General features: G+C 35.8%; 1 protein-coding gene across 3 annotated transcripts in view; it reads right to left on the reverse strand.

The window, feature by feature from the left end:
- The window catches only part of grm8b (glutamate receptor, metabotropic 8b), a 205872-nt gene that overhangs the window by 111868 nt on the left and 70242 nt on the right, over positions 1-23762 (reverse strand). For all 3 annotated transcript variants that reach the window (XM_048158683.1, XM_048158682.1, XM_048158684.1), the window contains exon 3: positions 10157-10373. In XM_048158683.1, coding sequence (XP_048014640.1) covers positions 10157-10373 — 217 coding nt within the window. The remainder of the gene's footprint in view (positions 1-10156; positions 10374-23762) is intronic.

Consider the following 23762-nt stretch of genomic DNA (forward strand, 5'->3'; position numbering starts at 1 on the left):
TCAGATTTGGAAGAACATCCAAGCATAATGGTTTACAAACCAATTATCTGAAATCTGATCACTGCTAGATGATCTCATTTTGGCACTCTGCTGCCCTCTGTGGATGGAATGAAAAGCAGAAATGAAAATTTTGCCATCATTTACTCACACTTATGTCATTCCAGACCTTTATTTCTTCTGTGGAACACGAAGGGAGAAATTTTGAGGACAAAATGAACCATAAAATCATTATTATAAAAGCAGTCAATACATCTCAACTTCCCTTGAGTATCATGTTAACAGCTGTGATTAGATCATTGACTCAGTGAGTCGAATTTGAGTCAGTAAGTCAAAATGAGTCAATGACCAAGGACTGGAATAGTGAATAAATCATTTATGGCTTGTTCACACCAAGAATGATAACTATACCTAAAGCTTTGATAATAATTCTAATTCTACGTGAATATGGAAGTCCACACCACGACTATAACAAGAACGACCGGCTTTGTAAACTGATTCAACTGATTATTTGAAAAGATTAAAATGAAAGTAATCATTTATTTTCAGTGAATTATTTCAAAGTTTTGATCCATTCCTCACACAAAGCTATCGCTATGTTTCAGAAGACTTGGAACAACATGAGGGTGAGTGAATGATGACAGAATTAAAAATTTTTTGAGAACTATCCCTTTAAGAAGAGTTCATTAGGTTAGGCAGATGGCGCCAGTTGGCTCATCAATCTGTTTTATGGGAGAATGATAGGACGAACAGGTGCAGTTGAACGAATAAAACTTCTCTGAATCTTCAAAGGTGAAAAAGAATGAGAGAAGTTGAAGAGATTAATCTAAACTAATGAGATCACCAGACTAATGCAATGACATCCTCCCTAAATGGTTCTTAGTAATTTCAGAGAGAATGAAAGGTTCAGCTGAGGTGGTTCTGGGTAGGGCTGAATTTCATCTCTCTTTAACATTATGTAAATTCCTTCTTAATCCATGACGGCTTATCCCAGCCAATGAGGTCAGTGACTTTGCATCCTGGGTGAAGATTTCCACTATAAAAGCCGACACACAGAGAGAATCTACATTATATCTCGGGTTCCTACTGCTGTTACGGGCTCATTAAGCATCTTTAACGTGAGGGAAAAGACGTCTGCTCAGAATCTGTAGGGGGGATTTTGAATAACAGACTCCAGCCTCTGTTACCTGTGGTGATACGGCAGGTGTGGATAACTGATTATAAGACAGGTATTTCACAATAGCAAGCTAAGCAAAGAGGAGAGAGACATCCAGCTATGTACTTTTGATCATCTTGGGACAGCCTAGTGAGCATAATGGGAACACTAGCGCATCGCTGCAGGCGCAGTAACTCAGTGGGAGAGATGGGATATGAAGGACCCGGAGTGCGCTTGTATGTTTGAAATGTTACTTTTTACACTTAAGACTGTCTCTTACTGAAATTCTTCTGAGGTGACTTGGGTTGTACAATGTTGGCGTAACTAGTTGAGCTAGAATTCAAAGGTGAAACAATGTGAAAAGTGATGTGTTTAAACCAATTGAGAGCAGACGTCACAGTTAAGTCACTTGCAGCTGCACACACATTGTGGTGGCAGAAAAATAGCAGTAACAAGTGGAGGAAAATGGGCAAAATCCACCGAATAAAAGAAAAAAAGTTTTGCTGTGCCTTTCGATGTAAGAATCGGAATGCAAAAAATATCGTCTTCATTTTTATAGAATACAGTCATTGAAGATGCCCTTTGAATCTAAACGCAGACGTTTATGTTGCAAGTCACAGACTGGACTGATGAAACCTGCAATGATTAGTCTACTATTAAAGCATGAATTTGATGTAAACAGTAAGTCTACATAATATTCACATATGCAGTTCATAGGGAACATATGTACATAGCAGTTACAGCACAAAATAATATTTAAACCTTTTTTAAACATTTTACATAGATAACTTTTAACTATAATTGTTATGTCACAATTCAGATTTTTTTTTTGCATTTGCATTTGCATTTGCATTTGCATGGTTATATCTCCAGACCAGTCTTCGGAGGTTATAACTCACAATTTTGAGTTTATATCACAATTCTACAAGAAAAAAAGTCAGATTTGCAGGGTATAAACTCGCAATTTTGAGGGAAAAAAGACAGAATAACGAGTATATCTCACAGTTCTGTTTTTCCTTCTAAGAAATTGTGAGATATAAACTCAGGATTGCGAGAAAAAAAGTCTGAATTGTGAGATCTAAACTTGAAATTAACTTTTTTTATTCTTTTATTCCGTGGCTTCCACAGACTGCTACTGCAGAACTGTAATTTTCTGCCACCAGGTAGGCTCTGCCCACAAAACAAAACGTCATCACTGTTTGCACACACAAAATAAGTCTATAGTTTAATGGTGGTAAAATACTTTCTCCTATCCAAGCTGGGACAACTAAAAAAAAATAAAAAATCCTAAAAAAAGTGTGACTCTATGATGTTTTCAAAACAGTACTCTGTTTGTTTATGCTTCCCGACCTGCCTGACATAGCAACAGTAGTTCAACCAATGGTGTGAGTCAGGGGGCGGAGCTATTTGTTGTTGTAACCAGTGGCAGATGGACAATGTTAATTCAAATTTTGTTTGATTCTGCTGGAGGCACAGAATTGACGCACTTCACCTTTAACCCTTAAATGCATTACTGTTTCGCCAATCATTCTTACATATTCCGGTCTTTATCGACCCGGATCTATATCTAACACGGAAGGATCTCTACCTGTCGCGATGATATAAAACTCCTCTGATATTAGAGTAACAATTACAGAATAATAAAATAAATTGTATTTTGTTACCTTTTGAAGCTTGAAAGGGCTCAGTTTGAGCAGATGTTTTATGCCATCATCACTGTCCTCGTCAGAGCTCATTTCCCAGTAAATTCAGCAAATAATGGGCTAGTTTTATGTTTGAGGTCATGAATATGAACCCATTCGCGATCTCAAACATATTCTCAAAACTTTATAATTTTCAACATCTTCAAAATCAATATTTCACTCGCTAACAGCTTCATCAGATTCATCCAGTAACAGTTACAGTCATATTTGATTGCGTTCAGTACTTGCTCTGCAGTAAATCGCTGAGCCATTTCATGTTTTTCTTATTATTTCGTTTTCTGTCTAAATGAGTCGTCACTTCAGCATTGTGTATCAGACATTGCCACCTTGTGGAATAAAGGTGAATTGCACTTATTCCGTCATCTAAGATTCAATTATTGTTGTGCAGAAAAAATATATGTACACTCATACACACCTCGGGTCGTTAGCGACCCTGTACAATTTATACAAAAAATGAATACAAAAATAGGCCTTCTTTTATAATTTTATGATTTTTTTCTTGTTATATTCTTTACAATGAATTGATTGAGGAATACCAAGAAGGTTGATGTCTAACTTTAAAAAATGATCGAGGAGGAGGGTAGTGAATGATGTCCCGGGTCACTAAAGACCCGAGGTATGCATTTAAGGGTTAAAGGGGTAGTGTCATGATTTACATCATGCTCATGCTCACATTGTAGTTCCAAACTACACGAAAAGAGTAAAGGTCTTTGCACACTGATTCTAAAAATTTTCATATGCATTTTCTCGTATTCATCATCCTAAAAATTCGTCATGCACAGAAACCTTGCACACTGATTCCGATGCGTATTAATTAATCAGAAACAGAAAATGGAGTCTTCAAGCAGTGAGGATGATTTTGTTGTCCTCTCTCTTGTTAAAAAGTGAAAAAGAAAGAGGAAATATTGTGTCCAACCAATCCTGAGATTGCGTAGAGAGGAAGGAGAGCTCAGATGTCAGTGGCTCAGTTTTATGCTTTGCTAGTGATACTGGAGCCACATATTAAAAAGAAGACCACCAATATATGTGTATTCCGCTGCGAGAGGAAATGGATCACCTTGTCAGACACCATTTTGGATTTTGGTGTATGGTGGCTCTGAATTGTCAAAACACCTCTCAAAGTGCTTGCTACGGATGTGAAAAAAATTTTCTTTTATGATGGATGAACTATCCCAAAGATGAACATGAATACTCTGCTGATTTGGACAAACCATGCCTGCTAAATGGATAGTCGCAAATATTTGAAGGTTTTCCAAACAGGAAATATCAAAGTAAACAACACAACATTGATCTTCTGTTTCCTAATAAACATGCACTATACTAGTCTGTCTTTATACTGTACAACAGATGAACAGCAGGAGAAAGTCACACAAGCAGTTTCAGTTTCTCCAATCATGTAACAAGATCACTCAGACTGATGAGACATCTCCGAAAGACAGATTGTACCGTTTTAAATAACTCATAATGGCAAACCAAACATGAATGGGCGCGTGGTTGTTCCCAAAGGAAAAACGAGTGTTTGTTTTCCCCTTCCATAAAACTGCTATTTTATCTGGAGCAGCAAATTATATATTGTCGTCATTTTTCATGATTATTGTTGCTTATGCACCATTTACATAGAGATTGCATTGCCGTGCTAGTGAGAACGGCCTCCTAAACACTACGGTAATGATGTAGTGGGGTTTCAAATGATGGAGAGGGTCACTTTGCCACGCTGCAAGGCTCCACTGCATGCCAATCAGGCACAAAAACGAAAATTAATAGCATCTGGTTACTGCTTGTTTATTCAAGAGTATAATTAACTGCCAGTTATTAGTGTTCTGGAGACAGTTTCGTTTTTAACTCATGATAAGGGGTACATTTCAATCGCAAGAAAGTGAATATTGTGTCCAAGGCTGATTTGCATAGAGTACATTATGAATTTTCCATAATGATGTTGAGTTGACTTTTATGTTTGGCCTTTGAGGGGGGAAAATACATAATAATTTTTAACGCAAGTACAAATTTCTTTTCTGTAATTGGCTGTTATGAAGAATAAAGTAGTGTCAAACTGAGTCTATACAATACTTCATTAGTTATAACTGCCGTATTTGACTACAAAGACCATCACCACATACCGCTAATCAGCGGCCTTACAATAAAGCTAGTTATGAAAATAAAGAATCCAGCAGTTTCATTACTTCACATACTTTCTACAGCAAGACCAACAACCGGGTGGTACATGCTTTTTGAACAATGTGTTCTGACACAAATACAATACCATTTTTAAATATATTTTGATATGTACGATTCTATAAAGTAGGGGGTGACCTATTATGCCCCTTTTTACAAGATGTAATTTAAATCTCAGGTGTCCCCAGAATGTGTCTGTGAAGTTTAAGCTCAAAATACCCATTGATTTTTATTTTTTAACTGCCTATTTTTGGGTGGGAGAAAAAAATGTGCTGATTTGGTGTGTGCACCTTTAAATGCAAATGAGCTCGTGCTCCCCGCCCCCAAGCTTGTGATTCCAATACACTGAGGCATAAATAATACAGGAGAAGCTCACACAGCAAATTTAACTCTCAAAATGAATCATTACAAACTGTTTGTGATGCAGCATATCAGATCATGTAGGTATGGTGTGTATTTTGTGGATGTTTGCTAAAATTTGATTCTAAGTGAGTTTGATAGCGTGCTGCATGGCTAACGTGGCTAAAGCTACACACTGTTGGAGAGACTCAATAAGAATGAAGATGCATATAAAGACATATTTATACTGTGAAAAGGATTATAAATATATATAAAATATTTTCTGGAAAATATATTTAATTCCTATTAAGAATTTAATTGGGCAAATAGAATAAAATAATTCTGGTTAATCTCATGATTTACGACTAGACTTTAAAAGCAGAATGAAACGGTAATAATTATTTGAAATTTTGTAAATTGTAATATTTACATGATATTTTTCATTTTTATTTATTTATTTTACATTTTTATTCCATTCCATAGATATTAAAGTAATGAATCTATTACTCATTTATGTTTATAAAATTGTGCTCATAATTTTATATACCCCTCTTTTCTCATACATTCACATACTATGGAAGCTTGTTTCCACCACTAAATAAAAAAAATTAAAAAGGTTATTACGACTTTTTATGTCACAATTCCGACTTTTTCTCGTAAATGCGAGTTATAAAGTCAGAATTGCGTGATATAGTCAGAATTGTGTGATATCACGTCAGAATTGCGAGTTATAAAGTCAGAATTATGACTTTATATTACCCAATTCCGACTTCATAACTCGCAATTCTGACGTGATATCACACAATTCTGACTTTATATCTCGCAATTCTGGCTTTATATCTCGCAATTCTGACATTATTTCTTGCAATTCTGACTTTATAACTCGCAATTCTGGCTTTATATCTCGCAATTCTGACATTATTTCTCGCAATTCTGACTTTATATCACACAATTCTGACTTTATATCTCGCAATTATGACTTTATGTCATGCAATTCTGACTTTATAACATGCAATTCTGACTTTATAACTCGCAATTCTGACTTTATAACATGCAATTCTGACTTTATAACTCGCAATTCTGACTTTATACCACGCAATTCTGACTTTATGTCATGCAATTCTGACTTTATAACTCGCAATTCAGACTTTATATCTCGCAATTCTGACTTTATAACTCGCGATTCTGACTTTATATCTCGTAATTCTGACTTTATATCATGCAATTCTGACTTTATATCTCGCAATTCTGACTTTATAACTCGCAATTCTGACTATATTTCTCGCAATTCTGACTTTATTTCTCGCAATTCTGACTTTATTTCTTGCAATTCTGACTTTATTTCTCGCAATTCTGACTTTATAACTTGCGATTCTGACTTTATAACTCGCGATTCTGACTTTATATCTCGTAATTCTGACTTTATATCTCGCAATTCTGACTTTATGTCATGCAATTCTGACTTTATAACATGCAATTCTGACTTTATAACTCGCAATTCTGACTTTATAACTCGCAATTCTGACTTTATACCACGCAATTCTGACTTTATAACTCGCAATTCTGACTTTATATCTCGCAATTCTGACTTTATATCTCGCAATTCTGACTTTATAACTCGCAATTCTGACTTTATACCACGCAATTCTGACTTTATACCATGCAATTCTGACTTTATGTCATGCAATTCTGACTGTATAACTCGCAATTCTGACTTTATAACTCGCGATTCTGACTTTATATCTCGTAATTCTGACTTTATATCATGCAATTCTGACTTTATATCTCGCAATTCTGACTTTATAACTCGCAATTCTGACTTTATAACTCGCGATTCTGACTTTATATCTCGTAATTCTGACTTTATATCATGCAATTCTGACTTTATATCTCGCAATTCTGACTTTATAACTCGCAATTCTGACTTTATTTCTCGCAATTCTGACTTTATTTCTCACGATTCTGACTTTATAACTCGCGATTCTGACTTTATAACTCGCGATTCTGACTTTATATCTCGTGATTCTGACTTTATATCATGCAATTCTGACTTTATATCTCGCTATTCTGACTTTATAACTCGCAATTCTGACTTTATTTCTCGCGATTCTGACTTTATTTCTCGCGATTCTGACTTTATAACTCGCGATTCTGACTTTATTTCTCGCAATTCTGACTTTATAACTCTCAATTCTGACTTCATATCATGCAATTCTGACTTTATAACTCGCAATTCTGACTTTATATCTCGCAATTCTGACTTTATAACTCTCAATTCTGACTTCATATCATACAATTCTGACTTTATATCATGCAATTCTGACTTTATATCTCGCAATTCTGACTTTATAACTCGCAATTCTGACTTTATAACTCGCGATTCTGACTTTATAACTCGCAATTCTGACTTTATATCATGCAATTTTGACTTTATAACTCACAATTCTGATGTGATATAATGCAATCCTGACTTTATAATTCACAATTCTGACTTTATTTCTCGCAATTCTGACTTTATAACTCTCAATTCTGACTTTATATCATGCAATTTTGACTTTATAACTCACAATTCTGATGTGATATCATGCAATTCTGACTTTATAATTCACAATTCTGACTTTATATCACGCAATTCTGACTTTATACCACGCAATTCTGACTTTATTTCTCGCAATTCTGACTATATCATGCAATTCTGACTTTATTTCTCGCAATTGTTCTGAGAAATTCTGAGAAAAAAAGTCAGAATTGTAAGATATAAACTCGCATTTGAAAGAAAAAAAAGTCAGAATTGTGAGATATAAACTCACAATTACCTTTTTTATTTTTTATTTCATGGCGGAAAAAAAGTCTCCATAACAAACCCATCCGGAATCTATACATAAAATATTATTTTTAAAAATAGAGAAAAAACACATTTAACTGCTTATTTAATACTATACTGAAGAAGCAGCATAATAGATTTTACATAACCCACAAGACAGAAATTACACCATATTTCCTCATTTTGCATGTCTAAATTTGTGTCAAATCATCAGTATAAAATATTTTAAAAATTATATAAAAATATAATATAAAAAATAACCATTTAATAAATAAATATTTTTTTTAAAATAAATAAATAAATGATGACTTCACATAAAAAAAAAAACATTCATATTCTGCAAAGGTTCTGTAAACTTATCCGTATCAAATTACCATGGAATTACCATCTGACAAAACCACTGTACCATGATCCGCCACAGCACTTTTAAGAGAAATGCATAATCCTGTCAAAATCATATTAAAGCACCTAAACAACTTTCAGACAGCCGAATATGCACACACACACACACACACAGGGATAACCACAGTTGATGAGCCTGGAGGAATGATCTTAATCTCTCACATGTGTCTCTTCCTTTAATTGTATTTCCATAATTACAACATAATTAACGTGGCATGTCCATGTGTACATGAGCAAGACGCGCTGCAATAATAAATCAATCACGCAGCAAGAGGTGACCATGATGTGGTTGGTTACGATGCTCTTCTGGGACGCCGCGGAGAGTCCATTACTGGACCTGTGCCTGTAATTATGTCTCTATATCAAGGCCCATTCTTTTCCTTCTACTCTCTTTCTTTATTGATAAGCTTCTCTGTAATTGTGGTTTCCCATGGACGTGTGCTAACAGTAATGCACTATATTATTGCAGGCTTGTGTGGGAGGGAATATGGGGAATGTGAGCCATTACTGTGCGACCTATGTGATGCAAAATTAAGTGAATTATGGGTTAACGGCAATAAGCAGAGAAATCCAAAGCAGTGTGAGCGTGAATACAGATTTTTAGTTCTGGAGTGGCGAGTTCTTTGAGCCATACAAGGTCACAACTGAACGCTTTTTGTATCTTCTTCTACCTTCTGACCTTCTTACCTCCTTGACTATTCATTTCTGTTCAAAATCGCTGAATAGTGGACAACAAAACATACGCTCAGCTCGACTTTGATGGCTCAGACTTGACGGAATGAAAGATGGGGGTTGAGGTTTTCAGACGTGTTCTTACAATACAGCCTGTTTTTTTCACACTGCTTGACCTTTCTTCTGTTGAGACTGCGATTTCCCTTCCATCTCTGTCAAGGCATGTAATTCAGTCTCCATGATGCTTTGTGTATAGCAATGCTGGTCAGCAAACTCAGAAAAGCTTTGTACCACAAATGTTTCAATGTTTTGTCTAAGATATTCTTTTTGAAATGCATTAAAGCAGACATATCATAGAAAAAGGTTGTTCTCTTGCTTATTTGCAATAAAAGATTTTGATTTTGTACTACAAAAGCATCATCTACTATATCCAACGCAACCAGTCCAAACATCTCCAACAGAGATCATTTATATAAGTCTTAAAGGTACAACAGCACAAGAAGCAGTTCATTATTCACTCACCTTCATGTAATTCCAGACCTGTAAGACATGAGGGTGAGTAAATAATAACAGAATTATCATTTTTGCCTGTGTTTTAGTTTTACATCACCATTTTCAGCCCATAAACTCAAAGAAAACTAAGCAAAACACACACACACAAACAAAAATATAATTGATCTAATATTATAAGGGGACTTAAGAAAAAAAAACTTAGAAATAAAAAATGTGCTGCAAAAGTGTAGACTATATCCCAAAGCTACGTCGCACCTCTTGAAAGAAATTCAATTCAGACAGTGAATCAGTTGAGAGCAGTGAAGCGTGACGTACATCAGAAGATAATCTGGAGTGCTCGTACAGAAACACATTTCAAAATGTTCTCTGGAAGCTTACCAGTTTCTCGTGAGATCTGAACGAAAGCCTCCACGCCGCTCTCTCCATAATTCCCCTCAGATGCCAGCGTGGAGACGTAGTTCCAGCCCATGGCGGTCACAATGTCCAGCATGGCTTGGGCCTGGTAGGAGTCAGGCGGCACAACCCGGGAGAAGAAGTCGTACCGGGTGTTATCACTCAGCTCTGGTGCTGTGGATGCATAGCTGATCTGAGGGATCTGTAAAAAAGGGGAGAAAGAACAAACTGTAATGCAGGAGAGATTTTAAAGATCACATTTTCGAGTCCAGAGCCAAAAATTGAAAAGGACCTATTATTCCCTTTTTCAAAGTCTTGGTTTTGTTTTTGGGGTCTATGTTTCATACTTAAAAGTTCAAAAAACACAAAATTGTTCACATATTTTACATTGTTGCAGCACCTCTCTTCCCAGTCTGTCAGTAACGCTATGTTTAGCTCCTGTCTCTATGAAGTCCCTCTTTCCAAAAAGCGCAATGTGCTCTGATTGGTCGGCTAAACCAGTGTGTTGTAATTTTCTAGCATGTTTCGGAAATGTCATGGGCCTTACCATAACCTTGAGTTTCAACACAATACTAACTCAACCAGGCCTCATCAAAGGGAGATATTTTCTTTTACAGAAATCGAACAAATGGCTCGTAGGAACTACACTGAGCTTCTTCCCGGGTTGGTGACATCACAAACCCCAAAATTTACATAAACCCTGCCTCCGGGAACATGCAACAAAGGGGGTGAGGCCATGTTGGGCTGCTTGAGAGAAGAGGAAGAGTTGTTGTGTTGTTGCCATGCCGTCATTATACGCCGGACTGCTTCACAAATGAGGGTCAATTCAACTCTGGATTTGCACAAAAGATTAACATGACGGCACATGCTAGTCGATGAGTTGAATCAACTCCACAGCAACTACATAAATTTATCCACTAACCATTCAGAAACATCCAAATTCATTCAAAGTTGTAACTTCTTCCTGAGTCTCTCCATCAGTGTCGACTCCGGTTTGAACAATGTAAGGCTGAACACTGTTACTGACAATCCTCATTTTGGCTGCGTGAGATTCTCCTGTTTTGTTGTTGTTGAGCAACCGAAGCATGAGCTGTTAAAGCTCCGCCCTCTTCTGGAAAGCGGAGGGAGCAGAGCTGTTAAAGGGACACACACAAAAGCTCCGCAAATAGGGGCCTATAATATATGATCTTCTGGAAAGCGGAGGCTTTCACATTAGAGCAGCAGCTCATTTGCATTTAAAGGGACACACACAACAACGGCGTGTTTTTGCTCGAATCCAAATAGGGGCAAATTTGCTATAATATATGATCTGTGGGGTATTTTGAGCTGAAACTTAAGAGACACATTCTGGGGATGCCAGAGACTTATATTACATCTTGTGAAAGGAGAATTATAGGTCCCCTTTAAAGGCTATTGTTCACTTAGGTCTATTTTTATTAACACCACAAAAAAGAAATCTGATTATTCTGACTACTCAATTAATCATGAAAATAATCGACCAATTACTCGATTACCAAAATAATCATTAGTGAGAGCTCTAGATTACTTAACACTCTGAGGTCTGAGGTATCGCCGGTGATACCACCGTGTTTTTTTTCTTTCCAGTGTGAAAGAGACTCAAAATACTCCGTCAATGTTGCACATACAATTAAGAGTTATACACCATTTTAATCTGTTGGATATCTTCTTTTATTTGTGTACACTCAGAGTAAAAATAAAATGTTGTGCTTTTTGTAAAATAAAACTAACTAACATGATGCGTGATCTCTCGTCTCCAATCTGATAGTACTCAGAAAATGAACTGTAACTTAGTGAATACTAATGACAAAAAAATTAGACTTATGTCTAAAGAAACGTTGAAATGTCAGGTTTTAAATCGTGCAAGTCAAATCGAAAACAAACATTCTGTGTTTATGTAATCTGTATGAAAAGAGAGACATGTCCGAAGTCAGTGATTCAGCTCATTATCCACTAATGCGGCCACACCCACTATTCAGACGCTATTCGGATGCAAATTCAGAGGCAATACATGTATACATCGTCTCAATCGTGTATTTATTGTCTTGAAAAGTGTTTATCTGGATGTTAAAACCATGGTTAGTGATCTCTAGAAGACATGCCGTTAGTTCCTGGTTCTTGTTCTTCTTTATATGGATTTGTGGCCTAAAGGTGCACAGAGTGCCCTCCGGCTGCAAGTATGAATTGAAAACACAGTATCCAGCACTCATAGTGATGACAGTAAATATTGAATAAATATTACTCCTCTGTATAGAAAATTGACATAAACATGAGAATCCATCAATATTTCTCCAAATGTGCATGCTTTTAAGCTAAAAGCCTATATGAAATGCCATATAGGTAACATAATTGTTCAGACACTTTGCATCACAGAAATACATTATATTTTAAAGAATATAATAGAATACCATTATTTTAAATAGAGCTGAGACATGATTACAGAAGGTTTTTTCACAGCCTACCTGACTGAAAGGCCTCATTAATATGCAAGTCATTTCAGGTCATTATTATGCTATTCTTTTGTCTTCTCAGGTGTAAATGACCCATTATTCATGATGATTCACGCCTCCACGCATACTTTCTTGACAAAAAGTGTCTTACAAAAACTAAATCAATATATTGTTTTATATGAAGGAGTAGGCAGCATAATTTTTACATAATTCTGAAGTAAAAACTCTAGTCTACAACCTCCAATACCAGAAGTCTTGTGAATACAGATTTAATATACTTTTTTGGCCTTATTTCAGTGACTTAAGTTTTTTGTTTTTTCAATAACCACACATAAACATTATTCCTTCAAAAACACAAACATGTACATACATGTTCCTCACATATTATGGTAGCCTAGTTTGTGCTGAATATAGTGTAATGACACTTGTGTCATTAATGTGCTTATGAACAACTGAAAAAAGCACAAATGTCAGGGCATGTCAAAACTTCTCCAGGCCCCAAATCAGCCTCAGACTCCAGAGGGTTAAGACATTTCAAAATGCACCTGCATTGTTTTGCATTTTGTGATTTTCAGTCAATTAAAAGACTATTTTTCCAGTCATATATTTTGTCATTGAAGATTTCTTAAAAATAGTGTTAAAATATCGTCTTGTCTCCTTCTCATGAACCCTATATCGTGTATCGTCTCGTGAGCTAAGTGTATTGACACACTAGAGAAAAACACCCTAGTGACTAGTAACTTCTTTTTCCCCACCACCTAAAGGGACATGGTGGTGGAAAAAAATATGATATGGGAAGAAAAAATGTATTTCGAAACTTTTGTGCTCCCTCAAGAAACTGCGTTCGCTTGCAACGCAAACATTTTGCGAGTGAACACAAAGTTTCTCAGGGGAACGCAAAACATTTGGGAGGAAACACAAAAGCATTGACACATAATTTTTCCTCCCATCTCATATTTTTTTCCATCACCATGTCCTTTAAGGGGCTCTACACTAAAGAAAGTTGAAAATGTAAAAAAAAAAGCATATAGGACCCCTTTAAGAGCAAGGGAGAATACACAAAAAAGTTTCAGCCCAAAGAGAAGCCAATATTGACTCTTTTACAAGAGTTAATCATTAAATTCTGCCAGCAGCAAAATAGAAAATGCACAACCATTTAAAGCAAGCAAAGGTGGAGCGATACAAAACCGATTTAGCCCAAAGCTATTGATGCAAATGACTACCATCCCGTGAGGTGACGCAAAAGGCGAAACAAGACCAGGTAACGAAGACAAATCAGTACGTGTTGTGGTAGAAAGAATCGGGGTGAAGCCTGCCAGCAGGCAAGCTGGGTAATGGCTTCTTGTGGCGATTGACGGTGTGATTGATTTCTCCTCAGCCAAAAGGCCAGGCTGTCAGCCGGAGCCCCAGAGGCTGCGCTCATCAGCATTCATCGCAACGACGGCACGGGAGAGAACCGGCCCGCAATACAAATGCCACTCACCGGCTGGCGAATCGGGTACCGGCGCTTTTTCTCCCGCAACCCCGAATCGCACGCTTGTAAATACAAATGTCATGGATGTGTTGACATGCCTGTGAAACAGATGCGTGTGTGGGGGTTATGTGTTATTTTGGGGAGTGTTATATCAAAGGTGCAGCACGTATGGGCTGAATGCCAACACTAGAGTTTATTCGCACCTTAAAAATAAACCTTATGCCTCATGATTATCTGGTGATAAATGACAAGAGACTGTCAGATTCCTTACTAGATTAAAGGACTGTTTCAGGTTAGATACAATTTAAAAGAATAAAAATTCTGCGAAACACAAAATATGATAAAAGTTGATCGTTTTATAATGAAATTCAATGGGGTACAAAACTACTTTGGTCCCCAGTAGGCTTTATAGGGTTAATATGTTTGTGCACCGTAATATATGTTAAAATAATTATTTCACAGATAGAAATACCCACACATTGTTATCACATTTTTTCTTTTGTCAAACTTCAATAATTAATGTTGTTCAGATAACATAATATTTTGAATTTCTGTTGCTTAAACCAATCGCCTTAATTGCATTAACTCAAATTTTTAATTTGAATGAACTCAAAATCTTAAGGCAACCAGGTAACTTACTTTAAGTTAAACCAACGATTCTTTTTTACACAATAATTATGTTGGTAAAGTTTATTCACTCATAAATGTTATCCCTCATCAAAAAGTGATACTATTTATAACAAAAGCTATGCATTTCTGCTTTAAATCCCCATAGAGATCCATTGTAAGTGCATTGCTGTAAACATTTTTCACTTTCACAAACTGAGGGATGGAATGAGGTTACAGATACTGTCAAAAGATGTCAGATTAATTCGCATGTGATTTTTTGTGTGGTTTCAAAACCTTTCACATGAAATAACATGGTTTCGCATGCAAATTTCAAGCTTAAATGTCATCTTCCTCTCACCGTGCGCACATGAAATTCATATGTGTTTCCGTTCATCAGTGAAAGGCTTTTTGCATGGTGCATGGAGTAACTTTTAAAAGAGGTAGACTCTTTAAAACAGTCTAAACTCTACCCTGAAGGTTCACTCTGGAACATTTCATTCAGCAGCTCAAGTGAATGACAGAAACTTTAAGTAGCTCAAGAGAGACAGAGTCTCTCTCTGCCTGCTCAAATGCCTCCTTTCAAACTTCAGCCTACAGTGTTTTGAATTTCGCTGCACGGTAAAGGTTAGACTCAGAAATGATGCCTGTAGAACTTAATTTCACGCTCATGTTTCCAGTTTAATAAAATATTACAGACCCACAAAAGAGATGCACAGGAGACTAAAAACCTAAGACATTTTAAAGCGGCCATGAGGGAAATCAAATGTGATACTTTCAATAAAATAATATAATATCGCTGATGGGGAGAAACAAATTAAACTTCATCAGCACTGCAATAATATTTCCTCATACAACGCAATGCAGAAATGCATAATAGTGTGCAATTTCCATTGTAAACTATATTGAGTTAAGAACCCGTAACTCTTTGGATTACTTTTGCTTCAAGAAATTTTAATGCATGAACTGTGAATTTTTGCCAGGATTTAACAGTAAATACTTAAAATGAAATATAAGAAATACAATTAATTATTAATAAAGTAAAATTATTATTATTATTATTATACATAGTATACAAACTTCTAATGGTAATAATGGAACAATATGTGAAAAAAAAGTGATTTTTCACTATTACTTGCAAAAGGATCTGCAGTTTTGTGGGTTTAAATAAAAGTATTTTTTATTATAAGACACAATAAAAACTATTTTGTGCATCAAAACCACTCCTTTTGAAAAAGGAAAAAAGATCTTGATTGAAATAAGCATAGTAAACTATGCAAAAAGCATCTCCAGCACATTTTATAATTACCCAGAAATAAAACATAGTTCACCCGTCACGCACGTTATCACATCTGTCAAAATCTAAGGCTGCACTGTAAAAAATGAATGTGATATTAACGGTAAAATATTGTAAAAACACTACGGAAAAAAATTGTAAATAGGTTAACAGAAAGTTCCCATACTATATACAGGGAAAAACTGTAAAAGCTCTTACCAGACATTTTATGTAATTTTCACAGTAAAATGCTGTAAATTGTACAATTTTTAGAAGTAAAAAAGAACAAATCAATGTAAAATTTATAGTCAAAAAATGTAAACTGATATTCCCACAATTCTCTGTGACACTCCAAAATACTAATCATGTTTCTTATTAGTTTTTGTTATCAGTTATGTACATTAGGATTTTATGTTACATCTTCTGTTGTTTAATGAATGTTTATTGCATTATGTAAGGGTGTTTTCACACCTATGGATCGCTTATTTTGTTCCGAAACAGGGACTAAATTTGTTACAATGTTGCTTTTTTTTCTTGGTTCGGTTCGCTTTCACATAGCAACATTTCAAAGCGTACCAAAATGCGTTAGGCAAGTCACATGCGAGTAAAACTGTCCTCTTATTGGTCAGAATTTTCTCTGCGTCAGCCATCAAAATAATGATTGACAAGTTCGCTCCATGAGTTTATTGTGGCTTTATTTGTAACTGTCGAGACACACGCAAACACTTTATAAATGTAGCCGTCTTTCCCGCTTTTAAATTATACTACATATATTAATGCTGCGGCAAATTCAAACGCGCTCTCTCTCTTTCTCTCTCGGTCCGTCTCTGGTTTCCCAGCGCTGTCTAGTAGTAGGCGAACTGTTGTCAGTGTGTCGAGAGAGACCATATACATTTTATAATGAAGCAGAGCGGGGAAAGGCTTTGTCGGGACAGCATTCTCGCACGGAGAAGTGCAAATACACAACAGAGGCGCTCGTTGGTTTTCAGCTATGGTAAATAATGTGCTCACTCACAGAATCAGACACTACCGCTTTTTATATCAAATTTCCCGTTATGAATTATGACATCATTTGGTTCGTTGGTCCGTTAACTGGGTCGGATTGCTTTCACATCTCAAGCGAACCGCTCCAGAGTTCGTTTGAAAGCGTACCGAGACCACCTCTTCAAGCAGGTCTCGGTACGCTTGTTTGGTCCGCTTTTGGTGCGCACCCGAGTGCGATTGCTGCTTTCACACCTGCCCAAACGAACCGCACCAAAGGGGGAAACGAACTCTGGTACGATTCAACCGAACTAAATGAGGCAGGTGTGAAAGCACCCTAAGTGTTGTGGGTTACCATGATGGTGTTTTGCGTTTGCGTGAATGACTCTTTGCATATTCTTTATATTAGTGTATACTTCAGCTTGTGGAAAAACTACTTGTGATTAACTGATTCTTTATGTGGCTTTCTCTTTTACCACCTGCATTATTATGGTGGTTGTCAGTATATGTTAAAGGTACAAAACAGATTTTAGTAGTAGTGTGAATTGTTGAATTTACTGGTTTACATTCAAATTTTTCTTGTTTGTAAATTACAGTTTTATACTGTAAATGTGTTTACAGATTTTCTGTATTTTTTACAATATTATTCTGGCAACCACAGCTGCCAAAATTATTTTGTAAAAACTACAGAATATTTTTTACAGTGTGGCTGTCGATAGGAATTTTACACCTTAATCTAAACCAACAACATGTTTGCTAGATCCAATATCCACAATATCCACTGAAAGAATTGTTACCTGTAGAGCCCCTTCTCAATATTATTAACTCATCTTTATCTCTACGTCATGTCCCAAGACCGTTCAAGCTGGCAGTTATTAAGCATTTAATTAAGAAACCACAACTATATCCAAATGAACTGGCAAATGTAACACAGTTTATATATACGGGAAGAAGGAGGCGGGAACCGGCGAACGTTCAAACCATAACTTTAAAGGTGCCCTAGAACTTTTTTTAAAAAGATATAATATAAGTCTAAGGTGTCCCCTGAATGTGTCTGTGAAGTTTCAGCTCAAAATACCCAATAGATTTTTTTTAATTCATTTTTTTAACTGCCTGGCATCATTATAAATGAGCCGATTCAGGGCTACTGGCCCTTTAATTCTCGTGCTCCCCCGCCCACAGAGCTCGCGCTTGCCTTGAACAGTGCATAAACAAAGTTTACACAGCTAATATAACCCTCAAAATGGATCTTTACAAAGTGTTCGTCATGCATATGTTCGGATTATGTGAGTATTGTATACTGTTATATTGTTTACATTTGATTCTGAATGGATTTGAGGCTGTGCTCCGTGGCTAACGGCTAATGCTACACTGTTGGAGAGATTTATAAAGAATGAAGTTGAGTTTATGAATTATACAGACTGCAAGTGTTTAAAAATGAAAATAGCGACGGCTCTTGTCTTCGTGAATACAGTAAGAAACGATGGTAACTTTAACCACATTTAACAGTACATTAGCAACATGCTAACGAAACATTTAGAAAGACAATTTACAAATATCACTAAAAATATCATGATGTCATGGATCATGTCAGTTATTATTCGCTCCATCTGCCATTTTTCGCTATTGTTCTTGCTTACCTAGTCTGTTGATTCACCTGTGCGCATCCAAACGTTAATACTGGCTGCCCTTGTCTAATGCCTTTCATAATGTTGGGAACATGGGCTGGCATATGCAAATATTGGGGCGTACACCCCGACTGTTACGTAACAGTCAGTGTTATGTTGAGATTCGCCTGTTCTTCGGAGGTCTTTTAAACAAATGAGATTTATATAAGAAGGAGGAAACAATGGAGTTTGAGACTCACTGTATGTCTTTTCCATGTACTGAACTCTTGTTATTTAACTATGCCAAGATAAATTCAATTTTTGAATCTAGGGCACCTTAGGTCCAGGCCTTGTCCTCTCTCGTCCTTCACTGTCGTCGCTCCCCTTTTATGCTTCTGGAGCTCCTCCATGAGAGACTCGAGACCGGTGCAACACGCAGCTGACACTCATTATCACTCGCGTCACTGGCCTCGCGCCGTTCCCTCATGGCTCTCGCCCGCCCTGCTCATCACAGCAAATTACAGACCCATTTCAAAAAGCTGTGTCCACTCAATTGTGCCCCTTCCCGTAAAAAAAAAAAAAAAATCTATGAAAAATTTTAGTCTGGATTCAGACCCCATCATACTGTAGCACAGAAACTGTGCTTGTTAAAATGACAAATTATTTCTAACCTCTGACCAAGCATCTCAATACTAGTTTTACTTGATCTTAGTGCTGCGTTCGACACAGTAGATCATGACATATTAAGAGTAGATCATGACACAAGCATTAAAGTGGTTTAGATCATACATATCAGATGGTTGCCATTTTGTTTATTTAAATGGGGAATTATCCAAGTTAATGTAAATTATGGAGTACTGCAAGGGTCTGTGTTAGGCCCTCTGCTATTTTCAGTTTCTACCAGAAAGACTCAGGGAGGTAAGATAACGTGACAACCATATTTATTAACAATCAGCAAGCAAAATGTTGTAAGAAAGTTCTTTGGCGTAGGCCCCGTCTGTAGCTCAGATCCTAAAGGGGTTGCGGACTCTGCATTTCCTGCCTGAAGATGAAGGCAAAAACCTGCAAACAGAATTTCTTAGAATACAATTTGCATCTAGAGGGATCCTGTATCCTGTTTTTGAATTTTGCCAATAGATGAACTGAATAAAAGTTCCAAAATGTACACAACTTTAAAAAAATAAAATCACATAATGTAAATAAGTCACAGAATAAGAATATGTGATTAACTCAATTTTAACAAAAATGTCAGATTGAACCTTATAATTCCAAGGTGATGAAATGTAGTTAACTATAGGCATAATTACATGCAACTAACACTAAAACAAACCCAAATCCCAACTCTATAATGAGCACATGTAGTTCATTAATATTACTCTGACCTTGAAAGTATGATTACAACGTAACAAGGACACCTTCAAATAAAGTGTTCACATATATATTCAATGTGATGAGAGGAAGAAAAACTTAAAGGCTCTACAATATCAGACTTATCTGTGTACTACATTTATGAGAATTTTTCAAAAGTTCAAGAACGCAAAGATGATTTGAAGCAATTGCAACACATGATTGCAGCATCAGCTACAACTGATGGCTGTGCAGATGGCAGGATCATTTCACTGTCTGTGGTTTTACAAAGAGAATGAGGGACATATCAGACATTACTTCTGAGAGCTACTGTCATCTTCAGACGTCTCGGGCATCTTGTGTCTGAGAAATGTGGAATGAGCGTGAGGAAGCGGAAGAAAGTATTTGGGATTTTAAAGATTTCTCAGAGGATTTGTGTTTTATATTAGTTATAAAGTGCTATGGTACTCCAGTTGAACAGACTACTACATACAGACATTACACTCAGTCGTACAGATACCTACAACGGGAACAGAGTTATTAGTTGTACACCTCAACAGTGATCACCCACTTTCTCAGTGGCCTTGGTTAAAGTATTTTCACCATTCATTTAAAAAATTCTCCATTAGAGGGCTCTAAGCTTTAAACCAAACTACCATGTTCAGAGTTGAATCACAATTATGTTGTTTTCATTTAAAATTTAAACAAAAATGTGCTTTAAAGTTAGTACAAGCAAAGTCCCTTTAAGTCAAGTCATTTCACTCGGGGGCCATCTATGAAATGCCTCTCGGGCATTCATGTCCATCTCTTTGAATGGGGAAACATCAAATTCTCCAAAGCTGTTTGCCAAGCTTTTAATTAAATTTCATATTTGAAATTACCAATGAAATCTGACAACAACTGCCTCATAAATTTTGTATCTAAATGCCCAAATCATGACAAAAACAGTATTTTTCAGACTGGATCAAGCTAATGCGCATGCGCAGTCCTAAATGCGTATCTCGTGCCTTATTTTGAAGGTGCGCGTCTGACTGTTTCTACAGGAACCGGAGCTTCTAACAGCCGCTGCAGTGACGCGATGACTTTACCAATCGGCGATTGGCTCTTATTTAGAAGGCAGGACTTATTCCGCCATATTGCGCATTGCACTTTCTCCCATTCATAATAATACGAGTGATGCGTCTTGTGTTATTCGATAGTCTTTGGTACAAGATACAAGACTTTGTACTTGATGTCTTTTATGAGGCAATTAACTACAATCCAATGAAGAACAACAAATGATTTAAAGCAATTATAAACAATGGTACAATATAAAAGCTAATTCAAAACATGAATAAATACTATTAATAATATACATAATTCTAAAATAACAGTAAAATTTTCACTCATTTTCCATTAGATTTTTAATTTATGAACTTTTAAAAATGAAGTGATAGATTGACTATAAAATTACACTTGTATTCAGGGACAAGCATTAAAGTGGTTTAGATCGTACCTATCAGACGGTTACTATTTTGTTTATTTAAAAGGGGAATTATCCAAGTTAATGTAAATTATGGAGTGCTGCAAGGGTCTGTGTTAGGCCCTCTGCTATTTTCAGTATACATGCTGCCCCCCTCTGTAATATTATTAGAAGACATGGAATTAGTTTCCACTCTTATGCCGATGATACTAAGTTATATATTTCATCACAACCAGATGAAATCTCTAAATTATCCAAGTTGACAGGGTGTGTTAAAGAAATAAAATATTGTATGACCGGTAATTTTCTTATATTAAACTATACAGAGGGGGGCAGCATGTATATTGAAAATAGCAGACGGCCTAACACAGATACTTGCAGCACTCCATAATTGACATAGAATACAATTTGCTATATATATATATATATATATATATATATATATATATATATGTGTATGTGTATATATATATATATATATATATATATATATATATATATATATATATATAGAGGTGGTCAGAATTATTGGCACCCTTGGTAAATATGATCAAAGATGACTGTAAAAATAAATCTGCATTGTTTATCCTTTTGATCTTTAATTCATAAAATTAGCAAAAATCTAACCTATCATTGAAGAAAAAGAATTGAAAGTGGGGGGAAAGTCACATTATGAAATAAATCATATTTATTCAATAATTTTTGCAACCTCCTTTTGCCAAGAAAACAGCTCTGACTCTTCTTCTATAATGCCTGATGAGTTTGGAGAACACCTGACAAGAGATCAGAGACCATTCCTTCATGCAGAATCTCTCCAGATCCTTCAGATTCCCAGCTCCATGTTGGTATTTCTTCTCTTCAGTTCACCCCACTCGTTTTCTTTAGGGTTCAGGTCAGGGGACTGAGATGGCCTTGGCAGAAGCTTCATTTTGTGCTCAGTGACACATTTTTGTGTTGGTTTTGATGTTTGTTTTGGATCATTGTCCTGATGGACGATCCAACCACTGCCCATTATTGGATTTCTAGCAGAAGCAGTTTTGATTTTTTATCTGTTGGTATTTTATAAAATCTATGATACCATGTATCTGAACAAGATGTCCAGGACTTCCAGCAGAAAAATAGGCCCACAACATTAAAGATCCAGCAGTATATTTAACCGTGGGCATGGGGTACTTTTTATTCCTGTGTGCACCAAACCCATCTGGTGGGTTTGCTGCCAAAAAGCTTTTTTAATTTCATCTGACCATAGAAGCCGGTCCCATTTGAAGTTCCAGTCGTGTCTGACAACTGGAGATTGTTTCTGGATGAGAGCAGAGGATTTTTCTTGAAAAAACTCAAGACTCAACTTAACTACGCTTTCTGAGACTCAAGACTCAACTAATCTCTGCAATTCTCCAACTGTGATCCTTGGAGAGTCTTTGGACACTCAAACTCTCCTCCTCACCACGCATTAGGATGATATAGACATATATCCTCTTCCAGGCAGATTTGTAACGTCTTTAGTTAATTGGAACTTCTTAATTATTGCCCTGATGGTAGAAATTGGGATTTTCAATGCTTTAGCTTTTTTCTTATAGCCATTTTTCTATTTTGTGAAGCTCAACAATCTTTTGCTGCACATCAGAACTATATTCTTTGGTTTTACTCATTGTGATCAATGATTAAGGGAATTTGGCCTTTGTGTTTCCTCATGTTTATACAATTTCATGTTTATGATCACCCTGGTGTGCTAAAAAAATGTAAATATGAAGGGGAATATACTTCAGAGAAAATATATAAAAAATCCATAAAAAATTCTAGGGGTACCAATAATTGTGGCCAAAATGTTTTGGGGAAAAACATTTATTTCAGTCATCTTTGATCATATTTACCAAGGGTGCCAATAATTCTGACCACCACTGTAGTTTACATTCAGCTTTATATATATGTTTATGTGCATGTCACCAAATAAATTAATCAAACAGAAATCATTTAATTTTTAAAAGGTCATAAATTAAAAATCTAATGGAAAATGAGTGGAAAATGTACTGTTACTTTAGAATTATATATATTTTTAAAAGTATTTATTCATGTTTTGAATTAGCTTTTATTTTTATATTTTCAGTTTTAATTTTAGTTTAAGTTTTAACAATTTTGTCATTTTTATTAATATTATTTTTTTCTATTTAGCTTTAGTTTAAGTCATTTGAACTAATGGTAACTAATTTAGAAATTAATTGGCTGAAATATCAAGTTTTTGATATTTCAAAAACTTGATATAAAAGTGTAAGCTTTTATCTAATATTTATATTTAATTTTAGCTTTTTATTTAAAAAAAAAATAGTTTTAGTTACCAATAACAACACTGATATGATATATAGCTACTTTATT

The sequence above is a fragment of the Megalobrama amblycephala genome, linkage group LG15 (genome assembly GCF_018812025.1).
Source record: "Megalobrama amblycephala isolate DHTTF-2021 linkage group LG15, ASM1881202v1, whole genome shotgun sequence".
In the NCBI taxonomy this organism is placed as follows: Eukaryota; Metazoa; Chordata; class Actinopteri; order Cypriniformes; family Xenocyprididae; genus Megalobrama; species Megalobrama amblycephala.